The sequence below is a fragment of the Zophobas morio genome, unplaced genomic scaffold (assembly GCF_036711695.1).
Source record: "Zophobas morio isolate AGI-343-1 ecotype UQ-CSIRO unplaced genomic scaffold, CSIRO_AGI_Zmor_V1 ptg000046l, whole genome shotgun sequence".
Lineage (NCBI taxonomy): Eukaryota > Metazoa > Arthropoda > Insecta > Coleoptera > Tenebrionidae > Zophobas > Zophobas morio.
The window spans coordinates 4,359,133-4,382,401 of NW_026972151.1; the positions used below are offsets into that span (position 1 = coordinate 4,359,133).

General features: G+C 36.5%; 2 protein-coding genes across 4 annotated transcripts; both read left to right on the top strand.

Annotated features, from left to right (window-relative positions):
• The first annotated feature begins 2,124 nt into the window (after positions 1-2,124).
• On the top strand, positions 2,125-4,156 carry LOC135142059 (cytochrome P450 6a2-like). Of its 3 annotated transcripts, none has more exons than XM_064073715.1 (3): positions 2,125-2,364; positions 2,408-3,792; positions 3,845-4,156. In XM_064073715.1, exons 2-3 carry the CDS (start codon positions 2,424-2,426, stop codon positions 4,006-4,008), a joined length of 1,533 nt encoding a protein of 510 aa, XP_063929785.1. In that variant the 5' UTR covers positions 2,125-2,364; positions 2,408-2,423; the 3' UTR covers positions 4,009-4,156. The 3 variants fall into 3 exon arrangements, with proteins under 3 accessions (XP_063929785.1, XP_063929784.1, XP_063929783.1); XM_064073714.1 differs by having other exon boundaries at positions 2,125-2,349; XM_064073713.1 differs by having other exon boundaries at positions 2,126-2,364; positions 2,419-3,792.
• A 12,526-nt stretch (positions 4,157-16,682) lies between these two features.
• LOC135142137 (cytochrome P450 6a2-like) lies at positions 16,683-21,296 on the top strand. The gene is made up of 8 exons (XM_064073806.1): positions 16,683-16,883; positions 16,934-18,304; positions 18,357-18,515; positions 19,137-19,202; positions 19,679-19,863; positions 19,944-20,135; positions 20,258-21,080; positions 21,133-21,296. Exons 2-8 carry the CDS (start codon positions 16,936-16,938, stop codon positions 21,294-21,296), a joined length of 2,958 nt encoding a protein of 985 aa, XP_063929876.1. The 5' UTR covers positions 16,683-16,883; positions 16,934-16,935.
• Positions 21,297-23,269: the final 1,973 nt, after the last annotated feature.

The following is a 23,269-nucleotide window of genomic DNA, read 5'->3' on the forward strand; positions in this document are numbered from 1 at the left end:
TGACATAATGTAAACTCTTTGTTTGAATCGTTGATAACGTGTGGTAATTATTAATCTCATGTAAATTTTGTTAACTTGGCAAAATTTCACCTCATACAATATTTCTCTGTCTCACAGTTTTAACCTCAGTAATTTTCCTTTGTTGTATAATTTTAACGTAAATTTCCATGCTTTGCAGTTTTAACTTCACATAATATTTTTATTTGCACAAGTTTATTACACATCAAATCTTTTGTTTGATAAATCTTTGCTAAGTTCTGTTTTGTAAATGTTTTGTTGATGAATGTTTCCATCGTAGCGGCGATCGTAGCGGCCTAGTTTCGCAGGGCAAGTTCGTAATGGAGATATGCGTGCGGGTAGGCTTTGTGATAGATAGAATCACCGTCGTGGGGGGAGAACAGCCCCAGACCGGTAGCTCCAAACTCCGCTTATGCTAGAATGCCCAGGGGTACTCTTGTTGTGCTTCTGTTAACTGCCGTAACTTTAAAATCTGCCGCCACACGCCCGTAATAACTTGTGTATTTGCATCCAGTTACTTAATTCAGATTTTGCTTTGTTGTTTTATTAAATGTGTAATATTCAAATATTTACATTGATTCCAAACAGATGTATAGGATTTTGCGTTTGTTCGTTTTTCATATGTGTATGTCTGTCAATTGGCGAGTATATTGTTTTCATATATTTTAAGGTGTTTGAAATGTAATATGTTCGTGAATATATAACAAGGGGGTTTTTGCGCTGAAGAGTAAATCTTCGCAGCTTCTTTCCTCGTGCGAGGGGGTGCCGTGGTAGCCCCTCCAAAACAATTTTGTCTATTGTTTCTTGCGCTCTCGAATCACACGCAGTGTATGCACTTGTATGAAAGAACGTCTTCTCGGCACTTTTCAAAAAACGTAGGTTCCCATTTGTTAGACGATCACAGCCAAGGCCAAACTTTGAATTTTTTAATTTTTCGTGGGCCTTTCAAACTTTCTCAGGGTCAATTTAATGGCGGGAAGTTTGGGTTATCACATATTATTAAATAAAATTACAAATGTATACCATATTTTCGGACGGAGGGAGTAATTAATTAATCATATACATACGGGCCTATGGGAAGTATACAAATTGTCGAAGTGATGCGCAGAAAATGTTTTATTGATTACAGTCGATAATAAAATAATTTTAGTTCCATGTATTTATATATATTGAAGAATATTCAAATCTGCCATTTAAACCTGTAGAAATATCGGGTACTTGTCATGCTGCGCCATCTGTTGGTCCCGCCCAAAGTACGGAAAGTCGCTGGGGTCATTATTTCGTGCAGCGCCTCTCCTAATGATTAACATTCGTGACACTCGTGCTTTCAAATGGACGTTTCGATTGTTTATCGTGGTTTATCCGCCAAATATGCAATTATTTGGCGATAGAGGACGCTGAAGTCAAATGTGCTACACGCCTATGGAAACAAAGCTGTTATAGCTAATACCGAAACACAATAAGGTACAGGTAGTTGAGTTTTTTTTTGCAGTTATGCGTAGACAAACACTGCGGACGGCTTGAGCAGTACGGAAAATGTAGTAAAAGTTACTTCCGTGCAGTACGAAACAGAAAACTGTAGAACACTGCGATGTTTACCGATATTTTCAGTGCTCTACCATCAGGTCATAGAATCTCTTGGATGTTTAGTGTGGACTTTTATCAACTGCTAAAATTGGCGCCTGACGCGAATGTTTCTAATATGATTCCGAATATTAATTGTAACAATTGTCAAGTATCTTGTACTTTTAATGTTAATAAATAAATAGCTCCTTCTGTTCTGTTTAATTGTGATACATATGACAAAAATTTTATATGGAAATTTGATCATGTATTTCTCTGCCTAGGGAGCAAATAGTCTATTTCTCTCCCTAGAGAACAAATGTTCTATTTCTCTCCCGATTTTTCAGTCATAGAAACCGACTTCTACTCCTTCGAGTGCAAAAATATTTTTTTGCAATGCAAATTTCAAAGCAAAGTCGGTATTGGATACGAGCGAGACTACATGCAATGCATAAACCGTGATAGCATTATTATCTCCTTTATCGTAAGACAATCAAAGTCTTTAAGACTGAGCAAATTCACAACTCATTGCCACATGTGTATTTTAGTTTATTTATTTCCAAAATGTTCTGATTTCACAATCATACAAAAATAAGCAGTTCACTCTTATCTGTTAAAGTCCTTTACAAAAAACACGATAGTTATTTTTATTTGGGCCAGTGTGAGTAACGTAATTAAACATCGGACGATGGAATAAGTACGATGATAATGCATTTTACCATAATATAAATCTCGTCTACGTGTTACAATAAATACAACACTTATTTAGTTCGTCGCAAGATAGTAAGTATGTAACACTCAGTAATTTTTGAAGTTTCTAATACAGTTCTTTTTTAGTAAAAATGATCTTCGACTCGATTTTTGGAAACATTGTCGGTATCTGCGTAGCGCTGATAACCATTATCCTAGCTTACTATAAGTGGACGTACCAGTACTGGAAGAGAAAAAACCTGCCATATTTAGAACCAAGTATACCATACGGTAACTTTGCCAATCCCTTAAAGCGCAAAGAAAACTTTGGTGTACTACTCAAGCACTACTACGATTCTATGAAAAGTAAAGGGTGGAAACATGGTGGATTGTTTACAGCTCTAACACCTATGTACATGGTGGTAGATTTAGACTACTTGAAAAATATAATGACGAAAGATTTCCAACACTTTGTCGATCGTGGAGTCTACCACAATGAAAAAGATGATCCTTTAAGTGCACACTTATTTGCTATTGGTGGTCAAAAATGGAGAAATTTAAGAACAAAATTAACACCTACATTTACGTCAGGGAAAATGAAAACGATGTTCCAAACGCTGATCGACTGCATACCTAATTTCACAGCGAAAATTGAATCCGATCGTGTGACTCAAACGCCAATTGATATAAAAGAAGCTCTTGGATGTTTTACTACCGACATCATCGGTTCTTGTGCTTTCGGACTAGAATGTAACACGTTCAAAGAACAAAACTCACCGTTTAGGGAATACGGGCGTAAGGTCTTCACGCCGACAAGATTTAGAATGGTGAAGTCAATTTTCTTGAGGAATTTTCCAAACGCAGCTAAAAAAATAGGAGTGACGTTAGTTCCCAAAGACGTTTCAAGTTTCTTCATGAAGGTGGTCAAAGACACAATCGCCTATAGAGAAAAAAATAACTTTTCTCGTAAGGACTTCATGCAACTGTTAATCGACCTCAAGAATAACAAACTTGCGAGTGAAAACGGCTATAAACACGATGGTAACACTTTAACCAACGACGAAATTGCTGCACAAAGCTTCGTTTTTTTCATCGCTGGATTTGAAACTTCATCCACGACCATGACTTTTGCGCTTTACGAACTTTCCAAAAATCAGGAGATTCAAGATAAGGTTAGAAACGAAATTAACACGGTTTTGGCAAAGCACGAGGGTAAGATCACTTACGAAGCAATACAAGAAATGAAATATATGGATCTCGTGATCAATGAGACCTTGAGGAAGTACCCACCTCTTCCTCTACTTACCAGGAAATGTGTGCAGGACTATAAAATTCCAGATGAAGACATTGTTATTGAGAAAGACACTGCTATTTTTATTCCAGTGTTGGGAATTCACTATGACGAAGATTATTATCCGGAGCCGGAAAAATTTGATCCGGAAAGGTTTACCGAAGAGAATAAAAGCAAGAGGCACAATTATGCTCACATTCCGTTTGGCGAAGGACCTAGAATTTGCATAGGTAAGAAGGGTAGTAATTTTGAAATTTTGGTAATTAAAGTGTATCCTTTCAGGAGCTCGTTTTGGTCTGATGCAGTCAAAAGTAGGTTTGACCTCTTTGCTGAGAAGTTACAAGTTTAAAGTCAACAAGAGAACAATGGAACCGCTAAAGATGAAAGTGAACTCTTTTGTTTTGGCGGCGGAAGGAGAAATATGGTTGGATGCAGAGAAAATATGATTTTCATATATATCAGTGTGTGTTGATTGATAACTTTGATCTCAGATCTTTGATATTTGACTTTTTATTGTTACTTTGTTAGAAAATAACTACACTTTCAAGTTATTTTTCTTTGTATGTAATTAAGAAATTAAAGTATTAGATATAATCTTCTATAATGAATTAATAACCTGAGTCCATACGACGAATGGCTATTTTCATGTTTTTTCAACGTTTTATAGATAAAATATGTCTTCCGATTGGTCTGTCAATTTAATTAGACAGGTAATTTCAGAAATTACTGCGATGATTTTTGTGAAATTTAACACGTGTTAGGAATATCATGTAGAAAACGGTAGGAAAATCATGGAGACAATTTACAAATTGCTTTAAATAGTGGATAAAATTATTATTATTATTTACATGAGGATAACTGAACAATATTTCTGCTAAAATTAATTAATTTATATTTGTCATGTTTAAAAAACATACCACTGCTATCAAACCAATTAAGCAATTGAATAACTCTGCAAGTCAAACATATCATGTTTGCAGTTTATTACACAATGTATTTTTAAATCATCAGCAAAAAACGAATATGTTGACTTTATATCCGAACCCACATCATTAAAAAAATGGAAAATAAAAGAGGACCTTAAACTGAACCCTGAGACCTCTAGACGGAACATCTTATATTTCGAAAAAAATGTGACTGACTTTTAGTTGTTGGCGATCTTTCACTCTTGTTACTCAAAAGTCTGATAAGATCAATGTTTGTTGTCTTTAACACATCAACTTCTTAGCGTAGTTTATTAATTTCCTTAAATATTGCCAATTACACCAACAAATTCTTTCATTTCGATGAAATTATTTACGTGCATACCTTCTGCTGATAAATTCTCATCCAGTTTAGGGGTTGTAGTGACAAATGTGAACAAAATTATATAACTCGCGAAATACTCAAAATTTGGCCTTGAAACGCAACCCTAGTTTTGTAAAAGTAAAATAAAAACAAAATTTACATAAAGTTGCTAGACTGTAATACACAAGTTTTACGATGGTGTGGAGCCAAATTTAAATTATGGTAGTGGAGAAATCAGCAAGCGGCTTACAGAGGATATCGTAACCAGAACCGAAATTATGTTCCTCATCGTAGCCTGTTACCAATCTTATATGGTTTTACGCTATAGCGAGGTATAACACACACACATTTCTATCCCTAAAACACCTGCCGCATATTAGACTCTTTACTCCGGCTTCGTAAAATAGCCAGTTGTTCCCAAACTGCTCGTTTCACTAGGATGTCGATCTATACATGGAGTTTACAGTTAAAAATCCGTTTGGACATATGAAAAAAAATGCTAATTTGAACTAGAAATAGTGTATTCCGCTTTCGCTACGTGATCTGTGCTTTTATTTCAATTATATTAACACTCTGTTAAAACCAACAGTACAACATTCAATTATCTTCCCGAATGTAGGGTGCTTAAACAGTGGCCCACGAAAAAAAATCAAAAAAAATTTCAAGCGCTCTTGCAGGTAGACCAAACAACTTATGATGTGGTTATGAAGGCTGGGGGGGTATTTATCGGTTACGATTACTGCTATGCTTATGATGCTATCGATCTGATCCGCTGCTTTAATTGCAATGGTTTCAACCACTCTTCCAGGTCATGTACTCAAAAAAAATCCTGTCCAAAATGCGGATTAGATCACTCTGTGTCAGAATGTAATTCCATGGTCCTTACTTGTATTAACTGCAAAAAGTTGTTAAAAGACAACGAGTCTCAAACTAACTTAAATCACGCGGCATGGGACACCAGATGTCCAGTCTATATATCGGTTGTAGAACAATTCAAAAAAGACAACTTTCTACGAAAATAGCAATTAATTACGAACGCAACCAAATTCGTGTTAGAAAGTATTACCACCCCAGTAATCAACAACCCCATCTCTCCACTGTCTAATAAACCAACCGCCAAATTAATGCAGTTTTCCCTGGCTTACACTAATATTGCTTCGGTACTTGCAAAATTAAACTCTCTTATTTTATATGTACAAGACAAAAAACCCTCATGTATGGCAATATCAGAGTCTTGGCTAAATAACTCAGTTGACAGCAGCGTAATCAACTTACCTGACTACGATATTTATCGTTCAGATCGTAAAGGTAGAGGAGGTGGCGTGTGTATCTTGTTAAACAAAACCGATTTTCAAAATTTTAGAATTAGCGAAATTGCCCATAATGTTATTTCATCAACTATTGAATGCCTTTTCCTCTGTGTAGCGTCTAAGGAAGCATCCTTTCATATTGGTTGCATATATCGCGCTCCGAACTCTTCATTGTTAGATGATAAAATTCTAATAAACGAACTTTCGGCATTATCTACACGTTATAGTGACTTAATTGTTTGTGGTGATTTCAATTTCTCTGATATTAGTTGGCCGTTATCACATATTCCCGAAGGAAATAACTCCAGTTCTCTTTTTTCTGAAATGTACCTTAACACCAATTATTACCAATTGGTGGAAGAACCTACACGTTTCAGACTTGGTGACACTCCTTCTCTCCTAGATTTAATCTTAATTAATGATGATTCTCTTCTGTCTGATATTAACGTATCTTCTCCAATTGGCAAGTCTGATCATGCCGTGATAGAAACGATTATTCAAATTACAGCTTCTCCTCCACAAAATATTAACGAACCTATCAAAGTAATAAACTATAATGAAGTGTCTATTTTCTTAAATAATCTTAAGTGGGACGAGTTTTACTCTATTTCCGATGTTCATGTTTTATGGAACATATTCAAAAACACCTTACATAATGTGATTGCTAGTAATAGTAAAATGCGATACCAACGAATGAATAAAATGAAACCTTGGATCAATGGGGAATTATTGAAGCGTATTAAATATAAACGCAAACTATGGCGTACATACAAAACCACTAAAAACAGCGATGATTTTAAAACACATCGTGTTTTCTCAAACAAGCTGATAGATGATTTAAATAAATCTAGACAGATATATGAAAATGCTGTGGTAAATAAAGGACCAAAAGCGGTTTACAAATATACAAAACGTCAACTCTGCGCCAAAGTCTCTCGACCTGTTGTAAAAAATAGCTGTGGTCAATTCTGTAATTCTAATTTTGAATCTGCTAATGAGTTTGCAAAATTCTTCGAAAACACATATAGTAGTGAAAACCTAAGTGATATTTCCAAGTCTTCGTTAAAAGAATGTATCTCTTCTCATTTAGATACCGTCGAAATAAGCGAAACTGTTGTGTACCATGAACTTCTTACGCTCTCAGAAAATAGTGCTCCCGGCCCTGATAATATATCTCCATCTTTCTTGAAAAGATATGCCCTTCAATTAGCCGCACCACTTGCTCACATAATGTTGCAGTCTCTACTCTCCTCATCTCTTCCATCCGACTGGTTAATATCATCTGTAACACCTATTTTCAAAAAAGGTGATAAAACTGACTGCAGCAACTATCGCCCTATAAGTCTTACAGCTGTGTGTTGTAAAGTAATGGAAAGAATAATTTGTAAACAACTAGTTGATTTCACGATGAAAACTGATATAATCCCTACCACACAGCACGGTTTTCTGCCTGGTCGCTCCACGGTTACGTGCCTCCTTAGTAGTTTAGATAAATGGACCAAAGAAATTGATCGTGGCAATTCAGTTGATGTTATTTACTTTGATTTCCAAAAAGCCTTCGATAAGGTTCCCCATCGAAGATTAATACATAAACTGAATGAAGCTGGTATTGGAAGTCATCTGTTAGAATGGATTTCAGCTTTTTTATCAGACCGGCAGTTTTATGTCAGAATCGGTGACTCATTTTCTGATACTTACGCAGTAAAGTCTGGTGTCCCTCAGGGATCTGTTCTCGGACCAGTTTTATTTGCTATTTATATATCAGATCTGAGTCGGCTCTTAAAATCCAACCACACATTTTACGCTGATGACCTTAAAATCTTTAGTGATCCTAGTAGTAACTATGACATCCTCACTGACGACATTAAGACGGTATTGCAGTGGTATGAAATTTGTTTAATACCTGTCAACAGACAAAAGTGTGCTGTCCTTCATCTTGGAGGAAAAAACCCCTGTTTACCTTACCAAATTGAAGGCGAACTCTTAAGAGAGGTCGAAAAATACGTGGATCTGGGTGTCACTATCCAAAATGATCTCAAGTGGGCAGAACACATTTCAGTAATTGTAAAAATAGCTAACTCCTTAATATTTTTGTTATCGAAGTGTTTTCAGACTTTAACTAAAGATTCATTCTTAATTCTTTACAAATCTCACGTCAGACCCTTGTTGGAATACGCTGCCGTCATTTGGTGTCCATACCTTCAAAAAGATATTGCCCTACTGGAACGGACTCAACGACGAGCCACTAAGATGGTTAAAAGTATTCGTGACCTCCCATATTCTCAACGGCTTCAAGAACTATCGCTCAACGGCCTTTCGGAAAGACGTTTAAGAAACGATATAGTATGGACGTTTAAAATATTAAAAGGCTACCTGAAAATAGATTTGTCCACCTTATTTCACATTAGCTGCGAAGATCGCCTGCGTGGTCACCGTTTGAAATTGAAACACGAGAAGTACAAATCCAGATCCCGAGAACATTTTTTAAATAACCGAGTGTTTAATGCTTGGAATGCGTTGCCGGCTAATATTATTGATTCTGAAAGTGTCAATATCTTTAAATCAAAGCTTCTCCTGGTTTAAGCATACGTCAGCCTTATCTGTTTTTTTTTTTTTTTTTACTCAAGCATCTAAAGAACCTTTCGTGAGCCCAATAGGCGCTAGCCTCCGCTCAAAGAATAATAATATTAATATTAATAATAATAATAATAATATTCAAATCCCAGATTTTTCTAATTTATAATGATAGCTGGATGAGTATTAGAATTACAAGAAATGAAGCAAGCGATATCAACAATTTTAGAACAACAATGAATCCGCATGCATTAATTCAAGTTAATCATTCAATCAAAATGAGTTCATCAAATAAATGCGAAATAAACACAATAGACAAATATCGAATACAGTAGAAACGAAAACAAAGCCGAGTTTGGTGTGCATCTTGGGTTGCAAAAATGTCTCAGCAATGAAATCTCCAAATTCAGCTTGCCAAATGTTGATAAAAAAAAATTCGTCAAAGAGTTAAACAGTCAATTCAACAGCATTAACTTCACTCACTACAAAAAGAACAACAGGAGACTGCCTTTTCGTGATACAATAACTAGTAATTAAAGACACTAATAAGTTACAATTTCATGTGTACAGGAAAGATATCGTACTACTACATTTCGTTATATCACTTTTTTACAATTTTTTAGTTAACCAACTCCTTACCTTTCCTTTGAATAAGATAAGGTTCAGTAAAGAGGTTAAAATCATCAAAGATTCACCAGATGTAACGGTTTTGAAGCTAGACTAGTTGTTATAGTAGTTAATAAATTTAAATTTAGAAAATGGGTACCTGAATCAACTACTTTTCAAACGGGAGGGTACGAGAAGACGTTTTGGGCCACAATGCATTTTGCTCCTTCAGTAACTAAAGGGCTGGAATTTTTTTGTAGAGGATTTGGTATTGAGGTCTTCAAACTCTTCTCGGAAACCCGAAGGGAAAAGTAGAGCCTAATGAAAAGTTGCGGATTATGAAAAGAATTGTAAGGATTGTAATCAAAAATTATATTATTGGGCAAACAAAAACGTTGATCATCACGAGATTCAAAGAGCAGATGGCTCACCTCAAAATTGGAAGATTTGAAAATTCAAGTATTTTTGAGAATGATCAGAGAATAAACCTAAATTGTTTGAAGTTAGTTAAAGATGTCAGTAATCGTAAATTTTTAAATAATCACGAAAATGTAGAAATTTTTAAGAATAAATATCATGTATTTAATACAGATCACGGATCCATCCCGAACTCGTCCCTTTACATTCTTGTGGAGTCGGGCGGACGCCAACTGGGCACCAACTAATCGCAGGTAAATTTTGCGGGTAGTTACGATAGGCCAACTCGACACCGAGCCTGAAATAAAGATCGGTGAACTCGGCACTACAGCACCAGGTATGGTAACAAGGGTTATTAATAATTACAAATTTTGTATCAATGCGATACGAATTTGACGAATTCATAGTCTGTTAAGATGCCGTTTTTAAGTTGATGCAATTTTTCTTCTAAAAACAATACGGCTTGTCGAACCGTACACGTTTTTATCACTGCTGGGATGTGTATAGACTGAATTTTAACATATATATACATAAGCTGCTACTACCGGTTTATTCATGAACTACCTGAAGCGGGTGGTTGGTGTCGAGTTGGCCTATGGTCAAAGGGTAGTTTTTAAAATTTCCTGAAATTGTTGGTGCCGAATTGGCGTGTATATTTTATGACGGATTAGGCTTGGTGCCGAGTTCACCTGTACCCGTGGAGTCGGAGGGAGTAAAGAGAGGTAGGTAACTTTAGTATACCTTTGTCTAGAGAATAATAATAAGAAAGTACTGTCATTGACTCCAGTTTGACGAATTTAAACTAACAGTACCCAACAGTGATGAGGACTTCCGAGTTTACTATCAGAACGTGCGAGGACTACGAACTAAAACAAAGGAAAATTACTCTTCCACAAGTTATGTTGATTATGATATCTTAGCGCTGACGGAAACATGGTTAGACTATAGTGCTGAAAGTTCGGAACTTTTCTCTAGCAACGTGCTTGTTTTCCAGTCTGACCATAATTTTGAGTGGTCGGGGAAATCGCGTGGTGGTGGTGTTTTGTTGGAGATTAAAAAGCAATTAAGCTGCTCTTTGATCGATATTTAGCAATTTCGGTAAATATGATAGATGCTGTAGCATCCAAAATTTTACAAGGACGCGCGGTTTGTCAAATTTTCAAAATATTCAGGTCATAATAAGTATAATTTTCGCAAAACAAATTTTCCAGTTCTATACTCTCGCTTATTTGCTACAGATTGGTCCTCATTATATAATCTTATAGGTGTTAATTTGGCATGTAAAACTTTGTATCATAGAATATATTTTATGATAAAAATATGACATTTTTGATTCTTGCGTATCCAAATTTACATCCGGCAGCAAATATTTTTCCAAGTGGTATAGTCCTGAATTAAGAACTACTCTTAAGCTTAAGAATAGTTTTAGGCGAAAATACAAACAATGCTATGCTATCCATTGTAAACATGAATTTATTAGATTACGAAATGTGGCAAAATTGCTAACTAACCGTGACTACGATGATTATCTGAACAGTGTACATAAGTCAATCGTTGTGTAAGGATCCGACGAAATTTTGGGACTTTGTTCGTGCTAAAAGTGGAAAAACTCGAGTACCTGGTGTTCTTACGTTGGAAGGGTCCGAGCTTTCCAAACCTTTAGATATTGTCTCAGGCTTTGCACAATATTTTCAGAATAGTGTTACGAAATAATAATAATAATAATAATAATAATAACCCCATACGCGGTCCCAATGTGACGCCTATGGCCGTCGAGACCTTTCTGGTCTATACGCCGAACATCATGACTCATCGTCAATTACAGCGACAGAGCGGCGCGGATCGCCACAGAAACGCCTAGAAACGGAAGTCGCGAATGGGGGTTCTGGAGAAGTCGAGAAGCGGTGACGTAGGGCATCGACAAGGACCACGTGCTGTTTAGATAGAGTCCACCTTTGGGGAACGGATTCTTCAGCTACTGGAGTCAAGAGCGTCCAACGAAATTCGCCGGAATAATTTTTGTACATAAGCGTTGCAATAGTTAGTCGTGTAAATACTGTAGGAACAATAGGGAAGGAATTGAGCACAATCTCATAACACACGTCAGTTGAGAGTATATTTTTCATTAATTAATAATAACAACAAATGTGTCTGCAATGCCTACTATGTTGACAACCTAAACGTATGTTTGGTTAGAATGTCCGCTGTCATCTCCTCAGTAGCGACGTGCTCAATCACGATCTCCTTCTTCTTCACACAGTCTCGAATAAAATGATGTCGTATATCTATGTGCTTAGAACGAGCGTGAAAAACTGGATTTCCCGATAATTTTTCACCACCAATGTTATCATTCTTCAAAATTATAGTCTCGGTTAACACCCAGACTCTTTAGTAATTTCTACATGTAAATGGCCTCTTTTGCCGATCAGTTAGCGCCATATACTCAGCCTCTGTCGATGAAAAAGCCACAGACCGCTGTTTCCTTGATCCCCAGCTCACTGCTGTACCCCCGATTAGGAAAACATATCCCGTATAAGATTTCCTGTCAACCAGACAATATACATTACTGGAGGTTCACTTGCGCTCCCTCGTGAGTACACTAGATTCAGATATCTAGTTCCTTTAAGATAACGTAATACCCTTTTTGCTGCCTTCCAATGAGACTCTCTAAAACAACTGCTAAATTGACTGAGGTAGCTTACCGCATAAGTGTTATATCTGGTCTAGTTCCCATAGATAAATACATGAGTCCGCCGATGAGTTCTTGATAAGGGATATTCTTCTCCGTCGTTCGTCAAATTAATCCTCAACTCTAATGGTGTAGAGACCGGATTGCAATGACTCATGTCAAATTTCTCAAGTAAATCGTCTATGTATCCCCTCTGGCTAATAGCTAGATAATTGTCCTTTCTTTCAAATTCAATACCTAGGCAGTACTTAAGATTCCCCAAATCTTTGATTTCAAACTTTTGACAAAGACAACGCTTCATTCGTTCGATTTCGACTTCACTGCCCGACATAATCAATATATCGTCAACGTAATTGACTATAAAACTTGTAACGTTCGATGCCTGGACGACGTATACACAAGGATCTGCATCGGATGGAACCTCTCCAAGAATTCGGAGTTCGTCATCTAATCGATCGTTCCAAGCTCTGCCAGATTGTGGTAGACCGTAAAGACCCTTGTTCAGTAAAAAAAACCATGTCGCCTTTACGCATTCGCTCCATCATCCTTCTTGCTTCTTCTCTGATTGTCGTTTCCTTCTTTTCGGTTCTCACGATGTGATCAAGTATTTCTTCTAAATGTTTCGGAGCCTCCATAAAGATCTTCTCTTTGATAATTCCATTCAGGTAAGCTGTAGTTATATCCAGTTGCCGAATCTTCATGTCTTTAGAGAAAGATACTGCAACCGCAGCACGTATAGAAGCCAATCTTGCCACGGGAGCAAACGTTTCGTGAAAGTCTATTTCAGGTTTCATACCAAACCCTTGACCCATCACGCGAGCCTTGCGCTTGTCTTTCGTGCTGTCTGACTTATACTTGTTCCGTAGAACAAATCTACTTCCAATGATCCGCTGACCCCCTAGCCTGTCTACCAAATACCAAGTATTGTTTTTAATTAAGGATTTCTCTTCCGAGGCCATAGCTTCAATACACTCTGGATGATCGGGTCCAGACATGGCTTTTTTCGCGGAAATTTCAGCAATGTCGGCACTTACTGGTTCTAGAACTACTTGCTTAGCGAAATCTTTACGTGGTTTTCCCGGACGTCCTGTTCTGATGATTCTCGGCCGTCCCGGTCGTCGAACCGGTGCCGTTTCTTCTTTTTGAACATCATTTTCACCTAATTCTGGTGAAAAACCCCTGAATACCCCTTCAAAATTCGGTTCAGGATGCGGCTCAACTCCCTCAACGGAGTTCTTAGCAATGTCTACGTTCTTAGCAATGTCTACATCAAACCAATCGTGCTCGATATCCTTCTCGATAGAAAACTTCTGGTCGTTCTCCATGAATTTCACGTCTCTCGTTATTTCGATTTGTCTGGAATCCGGCAGCCATATTCGATACACCTTTGACAAATCGGCATACCCCACAAAAATTCCTTCTCTTGATTTGTTGTCCAGCTTCCCCTTAGTTGATGTCTTATTCAAAACAAATGCCTTACACCCAAACTCTCGGAAGTAGACCACAGTTGGTACTTTACCATTCCAAACCTGGTACGTAGTCTTTCCACCGATCTTCTTTGCTGGACATCGATTTCTGATGTGACACGCCGTCAACACAGCTTCCGCCCAGAACGACGGTGATAGACCGGATTAAATTAAGAGACAACGAGCCATTTCGATCAACGTTCTATTTATCCTTTCCGCCACCCCGTTGTGTTGCTGTGTGTAAGGAGTGTTAGTCGTGTGTACATTTATTTCATCCCTCACATACTTTTAGGTTGTCAACATGGTAGGCATTGCAAACACATTTGTTGTTATTATTAATAATGTAAAATATACTCTCGACTGACGTGTGTTATGAGATTGTGTTCAATTCCTTCCCTATTGTTCCTACAAATAGGAGTTATTAAGAAATACATTTTTGAGTTTTAATCTACGCCGATTTTATTTACCCGTCAAACGTAACAGTACCTATATATAACACTTCATCTGCGGGTACTTCTATTTCTTCTGATTATGGCAGTGCCTGCGTTCTGTGTGCATCTTTTAAACATAGACAAGTTGGACGTTGAGAAGGGTCTGTACATGCTCAAGCCGAAGTACAATTTTGGTATTGATCAGATTCCATATTACCTAGTCAAAGATTGTCGCGCTATTTTAGTCGAACCCTTAACTTACTTATTTAACCTGTCGCTGAAAACTCAAACATTTTCTAATGATTGGAAATTGGCCAAAATATCTCCGCTTTTGAAGTCTGGTGACGACAGCCGTATCGAAAATTATAGGCCTGTTGCTGTCCTTTCAGCTTTTTCTAAGGGTTTTGAAACAGTCATTTACAATAAAATATTTCCGTCAATAAAGTGAATGATTTCTCCCTGTCAACATGGTTTTTTCCCTGGGCGTTCAACTCTAACAAATCTTGTATGCTTCACACAATTCGTAGCGGAACATTTTGATAAGAAGTAGCAGGTTGATTGTATATACTGGGACGTGTCTAAGGCATTTGATACCATTAACCATTCCATTGCTCTCAGGCGGTTGAAAAGTTTTGGTTCTAGTGAAGCGCCCATCCAATTCTTTGATTCGTATCTCTCCAACCGAAAGCAAACAGTTGTTTATAATGGATTCAAATCTTCCTACTTTTCTCAAACGTCGGGCGTAACTCAAGGTTGAGCTCTAGGACCATTAATATTTCTAATATATATCAACGATTTATACTCAGTGATAAGCAACAGGGTCTTATTTTATGGAGATGATATAAAGATTATGCTATCATTGTAGGCTAATGGAGATGCTACATATGAGTGGTGCACTGAAAATGATTTTGTGGTGAACATGAGGAAGAGTGCAGTTTTAACATTTGCGCGCACCAACAAATCAGTTCATTTCGACTACTGTTTAAAAAGCGTAAACTTGCAACGTACAACTGACATCCGGGATTTAGGTGTAACATTTGAGAGTATCTTATCTTTCCACCCCCATATAAATAATCTAGTAGCGTCTTCTCTTAAAATTTTAGGTTTTATTGTTAGAACATGTAGGTGATTGAGTAATCCGGAAGCCCTAAGGACTTTATATATTGCACTTATACGTCCAAGTTAGAGTACTGTTCCCTAATATGGTCTCCCTATTATGCTTATCAAAAATTAAAACTTGAAAACGTTCAGCGAAAATTGGCAAAACATTTATTTTATCTTAGCACAGGTACCTGTCCCTTTAGAGGTTTTGATCATAAAGATGTTTTAAATTCGTGTTCACTAGATACCCTAGAATGTCGATATAAAATGTCCGCAATAAAATTTTTATATAAGGTCCTTTAGAACCATATAGATTCCATTTACAAAATTGGCTTTCTATGTATCAATGTACCCCGTTTACATAGTCTCTATCACTGCACATTTAATTGTACCAGAGCTCCTTCAAATGTTCTTTTTAATGCTCCAATATATAAATTGTCACAGATCGGTAACAGCCTTGGCGAAGAACTTGATATTTATGTGTGGCCGCTTAAGCCAATACTGCAAGATATGCTTGATATTTTCGCTTAGTTACTTTTCTAATCGTTAGACTAATTATTTAGTTTTTTTTTAGTTTAATTTAGTTCAATTTAGACCTTAGTATTAGATTTAAGTTTGCGATAATTGGATTAATTCATTTATGGTCAGCCCTGTAACTGGATGTAAATCTGTTGAGTAATAAACCATTTAAATATTATTATAATGGCAATGTTGTTGGCGAAACGCGTCAATAAATATTTTTTTGTGTTTTCAGTCTATTCTTCTATTATTATAGCACACTGAGTGATCAATAAGATTCCACAAACTTTCGAAAAATATACCATCTAAACGACTAGTTTTCTTTAGTTTTAGTCACTACAAACCACCGCCTGACAGTCCAGATTGGTGACTATGTAACTTTTTGTATGTTTGATTCCTAAAAGACAATAAATTTGAGTCAAGAAATGGGGAATCAGTAAACTAATGGAAAGACAACAAATGTGTAACAAGATATAAAGGTCATTTCCGGTTATGCGTTAAACATCTCTCGCACATCTACTAGTCTTCTAAACTTTTTTTGCAGGACAAATTTCAAAGCAGTAGGTAAAGGTGACATGATGAGACAACTCACAACACATAAATCGTGATACCATTATTATCTCCTTTATTATATAAAAAATTGACATCTTAAATACTATGTAAATACACAATTCATCCTTACGTGTTTATTTTAGTTCATTTATTTTCAAAATCTTTTGTTTTCTCAATCATAAAAAATCAGACGTTCGCTGTTATCTGTTCAAGTTCTTTACAAAAAACACGATATTTTTATTTGGACCAGTATGAGTAATGTAATCAAATATCGGACGATGAACTAAGTACGATGATAATCCATTTTACCATAATATAAATCTCGCCTACGTCCCACAAGAAATACAATTCTAAGTCCGTCGGAAGAGAGTAAGTACTAGTCACTCATTTTTAAATTTCTAACAATTTTTTTTTGTAAGAAATGATCTTTGACTCGATTCTTGGAAATCTTGTTGGCATCTGCGTGACGCTGGTGACCATAGTCATAGCTTACTATAAGTGGACGTACCAGTACTGGAAGAGAAAAAACCTACCGTATTTAGAACCAAGTATACCGTACGGTAACTTTGTTAGTCCCTTAAAACGCAAAGAAAACTTAGGCCTACGATTCCAAGACTACTACGATTGTATGAAAAGTAAAGGATGGAAACACGGTGGATTGTTTACAGGTCTAACACCTATGTACTTAGTGATAGACTTAGACTACGTGAAAAACATAATGACGAAAGATTTCCAACACTTTGTCGATCGTGGAGTCTATCACAACGAAAAAGATGATCCTCTAAGTGCACACTTATTTGCCATTGGGGGTCAAAAATCGAGAAATTTAAGAACAAAATTAACACCTACGTTTACGTCTGGGAAGATGAAGACTATGTTCCAAACGCTGGTAGACTGCATACCTAATTTCACAGAGAAAATTGAATCCGATCGTGTGACCCAAACGCCAATTGATATTAAAGAAGCCCTTGGATGTTTTACTACAGACATCATCGGTTCCTGTGCTTTTGGACTAGAATGTAATACGTTCAAAGAAGAAAACTCACCGTTTAGGGAATATGGACGCAAGGTTTTCACGTCGACTAGGTTTAGAATGGTAAAGTCACTTTTAGTGAGAAATTTTCCCAACGGAGCGAAAAAGTTAGGAGTAAAGGCAGTTCCTCCGGACGTTTCAAATTTCTTTATGAAAGTCGTGAACGACACGATCGCCTATAGAGAAAAAAACAACTTTTCCCGTAAGGACTTCATGCAGCTGTTAATCGACCTCAAGAACAACAAACTGGTGCCTGAAAATGGTTATAAATACGATGGCAATAGTTTGACGACTGAAGAAATTGCTGCACAATGCTTCGTTTTTTTCCTCGCTGGATTTGAAACGTCATCCACGACCATGACTTTTGCGCTTTACGAACTTTCCAACAATCACAAGATTCAAGATAAAGTCAGAGACGAAATTAATACGGTTTTGGGAAAGCACGATGGTAAGATCACTTACGAGGCAATACAAGAAATGAAGTACATGGATCTCGTGATCAATGAGACCTTAAGGAAGTACCCACCGCTGCCTATACTTACCAGGAAGTGTGTGAAAGATTATAAAGTTCCAGATGAAGATATTATTATAGAAAAAGGCACTGATATTGTTATACCAGTTTTGGCAATTCATAAAGATGAAGATTATTATCCGGATCCGGAAAAATTTGACCCGGAAAGGTTTACTGAAGAGAATAAAAGCAAGAGGCACAACTATGCTCATATTCCGTTTGGTGAAGGACCTAGAAATTGCATAGGTAAGAAGGGTGGAGATTTTGAAATTTGAGTAATTAAAATGGATTCTTTCAGGAGCTCGTTTTGGTCTAATGCAGTCAAAAGTAGGTTTGACCTCTTTGCTGAGAAGTTACAAATTTAACGTCAACAAGAAAACAATGGAACCCCTAAAGATGAAAGCGAACTCTTTTGTTCTAGCGACGGAAGGAGAAATATGGTTGGATGCAGAGAAAATATGATTTTGTTATATCAGTCTATGTTCAATGATAATTTTAATCTGAGATTTTTGATATTTGACTTTTATTGTTACTTTAATTTAGAATAACTATACTTGCAGTTACTCTTCTTTGTATGGAATTAAAAAAATAAACCATTAGATACAAGTTTGGAAATAGGGAATTAACATGGAGAACTGGTTTTTATTTTATAATATTTCGCCGGATCACTTCAAAGCTATTATTGAGCCATACATTTGTGGAGGTAAACGAGGGCTACCGGCCAGTATTTTTTCAAATCATTGTATCATTCATAATAAAAACCTTTGAAAATCTTATTTTGAAATCGGTGCTTGGTACGATTTGTCACGAAAGGTTCCGTCTTAGTTCGAGGTTGGGTACTTGTACTACCCATGGAATATCGAAATAATTTTTGATTAAATTAACTATTGAAGAAGTTTAAAAAACCTTGGCTACATTTTGTTCAATATGATTCTTTTAAGAGTTCATAACTATTCCACGAAGTCGGGTAGAAGTTTTGAACGAAAGATGACGTTCCAAATTACAAGCAAATAATTTACGAATAATGAGGGTGATTCTGGCCATAGGGCAGACGAGTTGTCAGACGTATACATTGTAGAAGAGATCATACGTGTTCCGAGTCCACACTCCACACAGGACCCGCGAACTCCAGAACAGGTCGATAGTAAATTTTGTATAATGTAGCAAGAATCTCAGGAGAAGCGTCTTTAAAAACTCTATATATGCGAAACAAGGTAGACTTGGCTTTACCACAAATTTTTGTACTGTGTGAAGACCAGAACAAAGTATTACTAAAGGTGACTCCTAGATCAACATGCGAATCAACTACTTTTAGTTTTAAGTTGCTGATAAAATAACTATGTAGTGTTACGTTGTACGGGTGATTGAAATCGGGCGTAGGTAAAACTCAACGATTTATTTCTTTAACTCGAATTACACTACTAACTATTGCAACGAATATGTACAGATATTATTCCGGCGAATTTCACTGGACGCTCTTGACTGTCGCCACTGGCTGAATGAATGAATCCATTCCCGACGGTCGCCTCTTGTTAAACCCATACTCTCCGAACATCCATCGGCACTCCGCTTCGAGATTTCCCTAGACGTCGCTTCGAGACTTCCGGTAACCGGTTCCAGACTTGTCTTTATGCGCTCGCCGCTCGGCCGTCGATGAGTCACCGTTCATAGACACACATACTAGGAAAACTCATAGGCGTCGCACCGGGGAGGTTATGGGTTTATTTCGTAACACTGCCCCCTCCTTAGTTCTGATCGTCCTGATCAGAAACGTCAACGGCGCTGCTGTTGTATTTCATGAGGCGGTCTAAGTGAACAGTCTTCATTTTCCTCTTCGGCCCTTGTCGGATTCTGTAGACGACATCGTTGATCCTTGTCACGACAGTATGGGGACCTTCCCAGTCTGATGACAACTTCGGACAACGACCATTCCGTCTTCGGGGGTTATAAAGCCATACCAAATCTCCCGCCTGGAACCCTACTGAGTTGTTCCGAAGGTCGTAACGTGTCTTCATTCTACCAGTCGTCACTCTATCCTGGTAGTGCAGCATTTCGTAAACGCTCGGCAGCTTCTCCTGTAGGCCATCGTCCTAACCTTTGACCTTCTTCATGCCCTTGTTCCTTTTTTTGGGCACTGGGAGGGGACCCGCTACTTCTCTCGCAGTTCTTCCAAAAGGTGAGCCGCCGTTGTGTGCTTAGATCGGTCGCATAAAAGAAATAGTAAGTCGTTTTACAATGAATATCATCGGTTCTTGTGCTTTCGGATTGGACTGTAACACTTTTATAGAAGAAAGCTCACCTTTCAGAAAATACGGCCAAAAGTTCTTTGCTTTAGATAAGTATAGAATGATGATAAGATTATTTATGTTAGTTTTTCCTAACGCGTGTAATAAAATGGGAGTTATGATCAGACCTCCTGATGTTTCAGATTTTTTCCTCAAAGTTGTTAAAGGCACAGTTGACTATAGAGAGAAGAATAACTGCAGCCGCAAAGACTTCATGCAGTTGTTAATGGACATTAAAAATGACAAGCTCAGAGACAACAGTTCTTTAACACTTGAAGAAATCGCAGCTCAATGTTTCGTGTTCTTTATTGCTGGATTTGAAACTTCCGCGTCAACTATGACTTTTGCCTTGTATGAGCTGTCGCGAAACCAGAAAATGCAAGACAAAGTTCGACGGGAGATAAATACAGTTTTGGCAAAGTACGAAGACAGAATTACTTATGAAGCCATCCAAGAGATGGTATACATGGAAATGGTGGTTAATGAAACCTTAAGAAAATATCCACCAGCGCCCCAGATCACGAGACAGTGTGTCAAAGATTATAAAATTCCTAACGAAGACGTTACTATTGAAAAGGGTACAATGGTTTTCATACCAATCTTGGCGGTTCACCACGATGAGGAATATTATCCTGAACCGGAAAAATTCGATCCGGAGAGATTTACTCAGGAAAATAAGGGCAAGAGGCATCCTTATGCCCACATTCCGTTTGGTGAAGGTCCTAGAATTTGTATAGGTGAGAAAATTTATAAAATAATAGCCTTTGAATAAAATTTACATTTTTGCAGGTGCCCGATTTGGTATTATGCAGTTCAAAGTGGGTTTGACCAGTTTACTCAAAAATTATAAGTTTACTGTTAACAAGACAACTATCGAACCTCTTAAAATAAGCGCACAGGCTTCTGTTTTGGATGCGGATGGAGAGATATGGTTAAATGTTAAGAAAATATGACTTTCTTTTGAAATATCCATATTATTATTTGCTAATATTATTTGTTTAAAAAGAGTATATGGGAATTTATTATTATACAAACCTTTTAACGATAAATAAACGTCATTTGTGTCTCAATTTTCAGGGAATTCGTTTATTCTAGACTAGCGTGTCTTGATTAATTATTTAGATCAAAGAATGATGTGCGATTTTAACGTATGTCTTCTAGATTTCGGATACTTTTCAGATTATGCAATTAAACAAACACATGTGTAACGTTGGTTGCATACTGACATAAATAATTTTAAAACGAAGATTAACTCTCGCCTGTTGAAAACTAGAAAAACTAGTGGAAGAAAATAAATTCTGGCCAGATAACTCTTGACATTGGGAAAATTTAGAAGCAACACTCTGTGAGGTTCTGAGGGTGTTACTTATAAAAAGTCTATTTAAAAGATATTAAATTTTTCCTTATCAAATACCTAAAAAGGTGCGTTATTTTTTGCGAGACTTCGTGTTTGTAATAGATTCAGAGATTTACCCCATAAATTAAATTTATTATTAATCATTTTTCTTTTATTTGTCTTTTATAAAATATAGTCCGTGCTGGGCGCCCTCTGCATCAGCCAAAACATGCATCAGCAAAATTATACCTAATTAATTACTTTTATTATCAACAATCTAAAAAGTGGTGGGTGATTAGAAACTCGTCGTTGCTTTACTGTTGTTATGCAATTAAAAGATTTTGCCACGTCACGTTTTGGCATAGTGCATGATCTGCGCAAAATAATGCATTATAATTTAATGTAGTTACATAAGAATTACATAAAGGTCAACTAATAAATTAAATGCAGCGATAAGATACTTGATAACAATATAAAAGTTTGGTGGCAGTTCTAAATTTATAATTAAACTCTCTGAATACGTACAATAAGTGTACACTTGTACCTTTATTACTGAGTGTAATTTTCTATGTCGTCACCTTAGAACTGGTTTGCCGCATATCCAGATCGGGTCCGAGGGATTTTCGCCTCTACTGTTTAGTGCAGATTTGCCGCATGTCGCACTTGGGCGAAGCGAAACATAGTTTAGATTCAGTGCTGATTTGCCGCATGTCCAAGCAGAAATCGATACAGTACCGTTATCCGTTTTTACGTACTTCCTTGCTGTTTTGCTTTTCAGCGTTAGGTTTGGGGTTGGGAAAGAAATCGTATTCAACTTCACGCGCAGAACAATAAGAATAATGTGAAATAAATAAAAAAGAGACTTAACAATTTTGATGAATCTGAAATTAAAAAAAAGCAACTGTAATTTGTGCAACTCTTTTTCTGTTGTTATAGATGTTACAAATATTTTCGATTTTTTTTTTAAGAAAGATTGAGTTTCAAATTATTAGATTCGAAATTTTACAAATTTAAATTTCAAATAGATTTGTTGCTCGTTAAACAAATAATTTAATTTTTTACTTAACAGTAACATTTTTATTTAATGATTTCTCGGAAATGATTGAACTTATTTTCTCTAAAATTTTAGTCAACAAAATTCATAGTGCTGCATACCTGTATTCGTATTTGTGGAAATGAAATTTCCACATCAATAATTACAGATAATAATAGATACATTTTTCAGAGATAATTAAGATTAAGATTTCTTAATCAACTTCACGCGCAGAACAAGTAATACGGCAAGGACTCATAATGTGAAATAAATGAAAAATTGAAACGATATTAGAAATCTCGTGGTGAAGTAGTTAACTAAGTATAACGAACAATGAATGTTAAGTTATTGATGTTTTGATTCGATTTTTTCTAAATATTTTTAAAATAAAGAGACTTATTTTTCTTTATTTTTATATAAAATCTTCATTTGATAAAACTCATTGCAGTCATTCATTTTACCTAAAAATTGTAGAATCCAAATATTGCATTGTTAATTTCCATTGTTAAATGGTGAATTGTGAACGAAATACGGAGTACCAAATTTAAATGTGTTTT

Bases quoted from the DNA above. Each gene is read 5' to 3' on its own strand.
- LOC135142059 (XM_064073715.1), top strand. From the start codon at position 2,424: ATGATCTTCGACTCGATTTTTGGAAACATTGTCGGTATCTGCGTAGCG. The intron at 3,793-3,844 runs GTAAGAAGGGTA...GTATCCTTTCAG, and splicing joins AGGACCTAGAATTTGCATAG to GAGCTCGTTTTGGTCTGATG.
- LOC135142137 (XM_064073806.1), top strand. From the start codon at position 16,936: ATGATCTTTGACTCGATTCTTGGAAATCTTGTTGGCATCTGCGTGACG. The intron at 20,136-20,257 runs GTAGGCCATCGT...TTGTGTGCTTAG, and splicing joins AACGCTCGGCAGCTTCTCCT to ATCGGTCGCATAAAAGAAAT. The intron at 21,081-21,132 runs GTGAGAAAATTT...ACATTTTTGCAG, and splicing joins AGGTCCTAGAATTTGTATAG to GTGCCCGATTTGGTATTATG.